The sequence below is a fragment of the Crocuta crocuta genome, unplaced genomic scaffold (assembly GCF_008692635.1).
Source record: "Crocuta crocuta isolate KB4526 unplaced genomic scaffold, BGI_CrCroc_1.0 scaffold273, whole genome shotgun sequence".
Classification (NCBI taxonomy): Eukaryota; Metazoa; Chordata; class Mammalia; order Carnivora; family Hyaenidae; genus Crocuta; species Crocuta crocuta.
Window position 1 is genome coordinate 6,812,623 of NW_027529425.1, and position 8,719 is coordinate 6,821,341.

The 8,719-nt window shown below is 50.0% G+C and overlaps 1 protein-coding gene across 2 annotated transcripts; it reads left to right on the forward strand.

Moving 5' to 3' along the window:
• The first annotated feature begins 145 nt into the window (after positions 1 to 145).
• ZFAND2A (zinc finger AN1-type containing 2A) lies at positions 146 to 8,142 on the forward strand. Of its 2 annotated transcripts, XM_077758788.1 has the most exons (5): positions 146 to 930; positions 1,364 to 1,458; positions 3,289 to 3,417; positions 7,547 to 7,630; positions 7,970 to 8,142. In XM_077758788.1, the coding sequence occupies exons 1-4, from the start codon at positions 798 to 800 to the stop codon at positions 7,568 to 7,570; spliced, it is 381 nt and encodes a 126-aa protein (XP_077614914.1). In that variant the 5' UTR covers positions 146 to 797; the 3' UTR covers positions 7,571 to 7,630; positions 7,970 to 8,142. The 2 variants fall into 2 exon arrangements, with proteins under 2 accessions (XP_077614914.1, XP_077614913.1); XM_077758787.1 differs by lacking the exons at positions 7,547 to 7,630; positions 7,970 to 8,142 and adding an exon at positions 6,570 to 6,889 and having other exon boundaries at positions 172 to 930.
• The last annotated feature ends 577 nt before the right edge of the window (positions 8,143 to 8,719 follow it).

Here is an 8,719-nt window from a genome sequence, read left to right on the forward strand (position 1 = left end):
GCGTTCCGGCACCGTGAGCGTGGGGAAGGGGATGGGCGGACGCGGGCCGGGCCCTGCGTGGTGGACCCGTCCCCGGACGGAGGCAGCCGCTGGGGACGTCCGGAAAAGCCTCTCGGGACCTGGCTTCTGGCGGGGGGCGGAATGGGGCAAGCTGTGAGAGGTTTGGTGGGTGCTGGGTCCTTGAAGGGGTCTTGCGAGTCGCGTTGCGGACCGGAGTTTCCTGTCCGGGGACGTAGCTTCCCTTGGCCCGTTTTCCACCGCGAGTGAATGGCTTTGCTTTCCTTCCTCGTCAGCCTCGGGGTGTTGTCCTCGGGGAGTCAGTCCTGAGTGAGACTCCACGCAGGAGGGAGCTGAGGGCATCAGTAGGGACAGAGCTGAGTCTCTAGGGTAGCGTCGTTAGCTAATGGGACTTAGCCCCTGGTGACACTTTTCTGTCAACAAGTATACTCAGATGGAACCCCGCGACCCAACTCTTTGCGAGCAGTTGTGTAAATTGAATATGGGAAACGCCTGTGGCTGTGAGTCGAAGTGGTTTCAATGCAAACCTGGATGGGGTGAGCTTTCCCAAGTAGCAATTTGAATTACAAGAAACCATCGCTGTCATAGTGGGAGTGATTTTCAATGAGCTAGTGCTTGTACCGAAACTCATTTTTTTCTCTTTGCTGAAGGAACAAGAATGTGTGATGCTTTAGTCCCCTGCAGAGGCCCAGGGGGTCACTTGCACTTCGAGTGCTTCCTGCAGAGCGCGTTTGTTCCTTTTCCTCAGCTGGAAGCTATGAACTCTGGTGGCTGAAACCATGGCCGTCCTTCCTTTCCTAACGGTTTTCCTTCTCCAGGCGGTCCCCAGCGCCACTGTGATTCGGACCCCCCTGATCATGGAGTTCCCGGACCTGGGGGAACATTGTTCAGAAGAGACTTGCAAACAGCTAGGTGAGCACCTCTAAGAGAACGTGAATAGAAAGTATGTTGGCTGTCCATTTGGGGGAGAACTGGCCATTTTATTAATTAGCTCCTCAGTGTTGGGAGGCCGCCGGAGGTCCGGGTTTTGTTCACTGTTGTTATGTAGCGGCTCCTGAAGGCCAGGAACCAGGGCCAAGGCCACGTGGATACAGGTATGCTGCTTAAATATTTGTTCTACATGGGTCGGGTTTTTTTGAAAAGGCAGCTTAGTAGGTTCTTCAGACCTGCCATTGTGAAATCCATCACCCCCAACGTTTTCCTCACCTCTGGTACCTCAGGGACATATCTGATAGGCGTAAAGAACTGATTGTACATAAATACCTGTTTGATGTTATCTATAATCTTTTCATTCTAATCTTTAAGCCACTTTATTTTTCTTTGGTGTCTTTTTGGTTTTTTTTAGATTTTCTTCCGTTAAACTGTGATGCATGTAAACAAGATTTCTGTAAAGACCATTTTACTTGTGCTGCACATAAATGTCCGTTTGCGTTCAAGAAGGTAATTTATTTTATTTCAGAGACTCTAGCTCTCGCTGTCTAAAGCTGTGCTGTCCGAAGGGTAGACATTCACCACATAGAGCCAATGATTTCATTAAAATGAAAGAAGACTTAAAATCCAGTTTCGCTGTCACACAGTGTTTGGCCTCCACGTGTGGCTACGGACGGCGCAGACCTGGCATTTTCTGCCATCCCGGGAACTTCGGGTGGCCCAGCTCTAAAGCAACAGATTTTATCTTCAGGGATCATGAAGTCAAATTGTTATATCCAAACCTTGAGAGTGTATTTCGCATGTTAAAACATTTAGTTCCTCTGATTTGTTATGCCAAGGAAAATCATACTGGTATCTTAGTGAAGTGCGAGAAATGGTTTAATATTTGGCAAGGAACCTGATCTGGAAGCTTTTAAAATGCTAATTAATTTGGGTAACTTCACAACCTTGGGATCTATTTAGTGGCAAATAGTATGTGGGAGAAACAAGAAGAAGAGGACTCTAAGAAAACCAATGTGCATGAGTCCAAAGGTGTCACCCTCTCTGTTATTGGCTTTGCAGGTGGCTTCTAGCCTGTATTCATCTTGTTTCTGGTGGTTCTGAGGGTTTTTTTTTTTTAAGTTTATTTATTTTGAGGGTTTTTTTGTTTGCTTTAAGTTTAGTTATTTTGAGAGAGAGAGCACAAATGGGAGGGGCAGAGAGAGAGAGAGAGAGAGAGAGAGAGAAAAATCCCAAGCAGGCTCTGTGCTGTCAATGCAGAGCCTGTTGTGGGGCTCTAACCCATGTAACATGAGATCATGATCTGAGCTGAAACCAGGAGTCAGACCTTTAACCGACTGAGCCACTCAGGTACCTGATTCAGAGGTTATGTTAGCGTCTCTGTATCCGTAGTGCTGCTTCCTTGGAATGGCAGTTAGACAGGTGAATGACTAATTAGCATTATTGCATGCTTTCATTAGTGTTGGCGCGGTCTGACCTTCCAACATTTTCTAGGTCCTCATGGGGGGTGAGGGAGGGTGACTCATATTTACCAGGCCTTGATGACTAAGCCAAACTAGCTAGTTCGTTTGTTGACTTGACCTCCCCATGTCCCTAGATAGCCTTATTTGGCACAGACTTGTCAACTGAGGGAGTGCTCCTGGCGACCCTGTGGTCCAGCGCACAAACAGCAGGCCTCCCCATTCTGTGGTGAGACGTTTTGGATGTCAGTTGTCAAGTCCGTTTTCTTGCTGAGCTAAGTTTCCTTAGCTCCTCCTGGCTATGAGGTTTTTAACTGTGGCGCATGCAGCTGCTGGGCGCCTTGTTCTCCCTCCAGAGCCCCTACCTCTGTGGGCTTGGGTGGCCGTTAGGTGCTCGAGAGCTCAGCCTAGCTGTGTGCCCTCTAGGCGCAAGCTGCAGAAGGATCGGGGTGGGCTGTTGGCCATTGAAGGGAGCCGGAGGGGGTTGATGGCAGTGTCCCTTCCGTTCTCTCTGTTCGGGAGGTGTTGGGCTGGCTCCCCACCCGCCGGGGCAATGTTGGATGAACAGCCCTGCTGCCCCGAGACCAGATCCGTTTTACCAGCTTCTTTCCTCGCCTGCCTGTTACTGACCGTGTCGGGGTGGTTTCCACAGTTGGTTAGTGGTCTGTTATGTTTACATTCTCCTGGATCCTACTTGGCAGCTCTGCTCTGAATCCGTAGGGATGCCTTTGCCATGATTCCTCTGTGGGAGCCACACTGTCTTCTCAGGAGCATTTGGAATATCTGTGCGTGTCCTCTATTTGATTTTCAATGCATTGTACCTTTTTCTTTATTGAGTTTTGTCTGAATCTGGAATATTGTTTTATATCATTGTTTTCAGGACGTTCGGGTCCCAGTATGCCCACTTTGTAACAAGCCAGTTCCAGTAAAAAAGGGAGAGATCCCTGATGTGGTGGTTGGTGAGCACATTGATCGAGACTGTGGCTATCATCCTGAGAAGAAAGAGAAGGTAAGAACAAATTCTGTCCTCTCTGTGGATAGTGATTTTTTTCCATGGGGGAGAAGGTCCATTATCTAACTGTGGTCTGTGGTCCTGCTCGTTTCCGTACAAGATATGACCTTGGTGACATCCGTGCTTTCCCATGCTGTGGATGGTATGGGTTTCTACAGATATGTGAACACATTTTCTAAATATTAGAGTCTACGTTAGGATTTCCTTCTTTTATAAGAATTCCATACTTTTCCTCCCCAAATAGAGAGCTAATGTGGTTTCTAGAATCATTTGTTAATATGCACTTGGTCTAAGCTCCTCCTAGTAAATGTAAGAGGATATATAAAGTTTGTCCGTTCAGTGTTCTTTGTGAGAATTGTACTGTTTGTTTACTTGGACTAAATTGTGTCATGTAAACAGCAGGTCCCTTGCTCCACACCAGGGCTTTCTGCTCCTAGCCAGTCTTGTCCGCTTGGGGTTCTTCCTTTTCTCCAGCATGTGCACTCTTGTACCTTGAGTTTGCTTGTTCCCTGGCAGTCGTGGGCAGTAACTGGTTCAGCACAGTGTGGCTGAGCACAAGCTCCCTGCCCCATTGCTGCACCGCCACATCTCTGGATGCCACCACCCGCCCCGCCCCCAGGAGACGAGGAGTGTGGCCCCTGTGCAGGCGTTCTGGGGCTCATCTCTTTGTGGACACAAGTTAACGATTCCTTCTGAGTTTCTCTTAAGGCTAGATCTGAGTTTCCCTACTTTTCTGGTCTTGCGTTTTTCTTTCTTAGTTTTTCCTGTGTTTGGGGGTAGGCACAGGACCTGCCTACACTCCCTGGGAAGAACTGTGAAGATAAATGGAGGCTGCATACCTCGTTGGATCTTCGTTTTTGGTTTCTGCTGGCTTAGCTGCCTGAGGTAGCAATCAGGTTCTGAATTCTTCGTTTGGGTATTCGCACGCCCTGGTCCATTTCCTCACTTTTGCTGTTGCTGTAGAGAATTCTATGTAGAACTCTGTGTTGCTGTTCCACAGCGGTCCTTTGTGGGGCAAGTTTTGCTTCTGGCAGTTGGAGGATCTGCTCATTGTCCCAGAATTGTCCCAGAAGCTTCACATGGAGTGTTTCTGGTATAGATGTGTCTTCATCTGTCACGCTAGGGGGGCAGGGGGCCCTTCCAAACCGGAAACTCTGGTGCTTCTGACTGGAGTTTGGATTCTTTGATGTCCTGTAGACTTCTGCTCCTTAGGTGCTGGACCTTCTGGATCGGTCTCCTTTTATTTCCCCCTAAAGTTTTCTTTCCTTGTGAAATCTGTGTCCAGGGTGCCAGCTGTGCGTCACAGTGAAGGCCCTCTTCCGTGCCCGATCGGCAGCTGGCTGTGCACTCGCACAGTGGGGGCAGCGTGGACCCTGGCCTTCACTCTGGGTCATCTGCCAGGTCCACTTTCTCAGGAAACTGGAGCTCTGGGACTTCAGGGTCTTTCTCTTGGGCTAAGCAGGTCCCCTGGAGAGGCATTCTGCTCTGTTCCCTGCCTGGGGAGAGCGCACTCTGGCTTCCAGAGTCGTGGAGCCAGGAGGAGGGAGCACAAGCTCCTTCTGCGTGCCCCTCCCACGTTTCTGGGGGTCCTCTTGCCCGTTGCTTCCCAGGCCAGAGCCTCTGTCAGAGCCTCTGCAGGTGCTGGGTGGCTGTCTGATTCCCCCTTTCTCCCATTGTACTCCCACATCATCCTCACCTGCAGGCACTGACAATTTCTGAGCTTTGAGGATTTTGTTTTGTGAACAGAGATGCTTCTTTGACTTGCAGCACCAGCCTACAATTCAGCTTTCTCACATCTGCCGAGTTCATTATTGTTGGGCTTTTTTCTCTAAAATCTTGGTGGTTTTTTTTTTCTTGGTCTTGGGGATTTCTCCCTTTCCAGAAAATCTGTTTCCTGTCGCTTCCAGGAGATTCACACTAACCTTGCCTTCAGGAGAGGGCAAGTAAATGTGTGCCCTCTCCTCCTGGCCCGTATATTCTCAGAGCCTCTCCGGCCTTCCTGGGGGCCCAGCCGAGGCAGCTCTGCAGCTCGCCCTTCCCGAAGGGCCCCTCCCCCCCCCCAGGTACTTGGGCTGTTTCTGAGATGCCCTGCTTGCCATGCATCGATGGGCTTGGTGACCCTTGCTTGCTGCTTCCAGCCTCCAACATGAGAGAGTAGCCCAGCACACAACACCCTTTCTCGACCAGCCGACCCCAGTCCCCCCATAACCCCGATTTGTTCATGCTGCTCTGGCCGTACGGTGGCATGCTTTGCCCTTCAGGCTCTCTGCCAGCTCTGCTAAAACCTCCCTGTATCTATACAAGAGCACGGCTCCCCTCGGCATACTTTCCCCCTGCACTGGCAAGGTCCTCCTCATTCTTGGCTCACTGCAGATTCATGACCTAAGCCCACCCCTGTCCCCACCCCAAGATGGGCATGCACTCCTTTTCTCCCCTGAAGCTGCATCCCCCCACGCCTCTCCCAGCCTCTCTGCGCTGGGTGCGCATGCTCAGGTAACTTGCGACAGTCCACACACCTCCCTGTCTTTGCCAGAAGGCTGCCCTCAGGCCACTAAGTGGCTGCCTCTTGGCTGCCTTCCTGATTTCACAGAGTCTGCATCGCCCGGGAGTTGACACCACCCTCTCCTGCAGAAAACATCAGTAACTAATGGCAATAAGGGCTGTAGGTCTTCCGTCTCCCTGGAATGTCCCCAGAATCCCTAGAGCCAGCTCCCCTTGGTGGGACTGTGCACCATGCCACAGGCTTGGCCTCCTTCCCTCCACATCCCAACTCCCCTGGTTTGGTAGAATTTTTGCTGCCGACACATCCAGTTGCCTCACGTGAATCCCAGCTTAATGCACTGCTTTCTGTTGTCAAAACTTTTTCATCTCTAATTAGTATTTGTGTTTACCTGCCAATAAGATGTTTGCCTGAAGTCTTGATATTTTTACTCCTTGTAGCTAAGAACTGTTTCTAGTTTAAATGCTGACAGTCTTACTGGGCACTTGTTAAATAATTGCTTATTGAAGCAGCTGAAATGCCCAGTTGGTTCTGTCAGTGGAACGTGTGAGTCTTCACTGCAGGGTTGTGAGTTCAAGCCCCACGTTGGGTAGAGAGATTACTTAAATAAAAAAGAAAATCATGTTAAAGCAACTCTTGGCTTTCTCAGGTTTTTATACGCCGGTGCTCAAAAGAGGGGTGCAGAAGGAAAGAGCTGCTGCAGGTGATTTGTGACCAGTGCCATGGCAGCTTCTGTATTCCGCACAGACACCCTCTGGATCATGGCTGCCAACACGGGAGCCGTGCTGTTGGCGTAGCCGGGTGAGGAGCAGCTGAGCCGGGACGTGCTGGCTCATGGACACGGACCTGGACCCCTCACGGTGGGGACAGGGCACCTTCAAGCATTGCACCGAACTAAGTTGTTGATGTGAACTGTTTGTTGTAGGCGTTTGAATGAATATAATCTAAATTAAAGTTGGATTCTAGTTGTGTTGTTTCCTGTGGCTGTGGCTTAGGCGGCTTACCCAATGGAAGTCCGTTGTCTCCGTGCTCTGGAGGCTGGAGTCCAAGATGGAGGTGTGGCAGGTTCTTCTCTGACGTTCTGGGGAGAGCCCACTCCAGGCCTCTCCCCCCACCGCCAGTGGTTTGCAGGCGGTCCTTGGCGTTTGTCGGCTGTGGCCGCCTGCCCCCAACCTCTATGTCACATGGGTTTTCCCTCTGTGTCAGTGTCCAGGTGCCTCCTTTTTATGAGGACACAGTGATATTGGATTAGGGTCCCCCCCCCTTTTCCACTCTGAGTGTATCTCTGCTAATAACATCTGTGATGACCTTACTTCCAAACATCATGTTCTGAGGTCCTGAGTGTTGAAGACGTGTCAGCCTATCTTTTTGTGGGGAGACACTTCAACTCACTCACTAATAGTATAACCAAGAGCACCTTTCTGGAGTCGGTAGAAACCTCTGCCTAAGCCTGCTGTTGAACGAAAGCGGAAGGGTAACTTTTATGTTTTTGTTCCTGGTTATATCCAGTGTTGCCTGTGCCCGAGCTGGGTTGAGGGTAAGTGCTCTGGCTCCCTAACCTCACACATGGCTCTCCAGGTAAGCCAGTGGAGGGGTCGTGACCGTTGGTCCAACCTTTCTGTGTAGGTGTGCAGCTGCCAGGACCTCTGAATCCAAGCCGTTGGGAACTTTACATACGTTGTCGTCCAGTTGGCTAGCTCAGCGACTCAGGTAGGGCCTGAGCGGCGAGCACAGATACACTTGCTCTGTACCGGGGGTGGCGGTTCTTGTCTGGTGAGCATGGAAAAGTTGGTGCATTGCAGTTAATAACTTGAGCCATTCACATTATTTACTCCTGGTCTCTGGCTTAGACTAGGAGGGGTGCTGGAGGGTCTGGATGTGAGCTTTCCAGAGCTCCTGGTTATCCATTCAGTTCATTCCAGCACAGAGCGGACCACTCAGTTTACATTTTTTAGCTGGTTTCTGAAATACAGATTCTTTTATGATCAACTGCAACTGGCCTGTCAAGACAGGACTAAAAAAATAAGCTGTTGTTTTGTTCTCTTTCAGACGGAAAGTGAAGAGATGATGCGACTGTATCTGTCCACATGGTGACTTTAGATTGTTTTGCATATTTTAACTTTATAGACCATGTCTGTGCCCTGGCGCCTTTATTCTTCTCATGATACACAGTCTGGGATGTCATTGAAACTTTTCCAGTAAAATGCAAATTTTGGCAAAATCCACAGAAGGGTATCGATAGTCTGAGTTTGGCTAAACTTCCGCATCAGTCTCCTGCCCCCAAATGCTGTGACGTGAAGAGCAAAGGATCTGAATGTTACCTGGCCTGAGTCCCACAAGAACCTAGTGTGGTGGAAGCGTCTGTCGTTTACACATGTGTATAGCTGATGTCACTCGGTCTTTTTCATGTGGTTTCCGTGGTGACTGACCCCTGAGCCCAGAAGAAGGAGGAGGTCTTGGGGCTACTATGGTAAGGGCCCATGTTCAGAGGTGGCCCCCTGTTCTGAGAGAGCAGCCTTGTGGCCATACGGATGGTTAAGTGCTGGGATTCTACTGATGGCCTCAGTTCAGGAGAGAACCCAATGCTTGGTGACACTGGACATTGAGAAACGGTGAGGCAAAATGCCATTGGAGCTGGGTCCTGATCTTAATCCACTGGTCATCCACCTGCTCAGCCAGACCTCCCCTTGCTCCTGGATTAACAAAGTCCAAGCAATTACTCAGTATCAAAACACGACACAGGGGAAGGGCTCCTATTCAGTTTGCATTCTGCAAATAGGGGATCACAACTTTCTATGA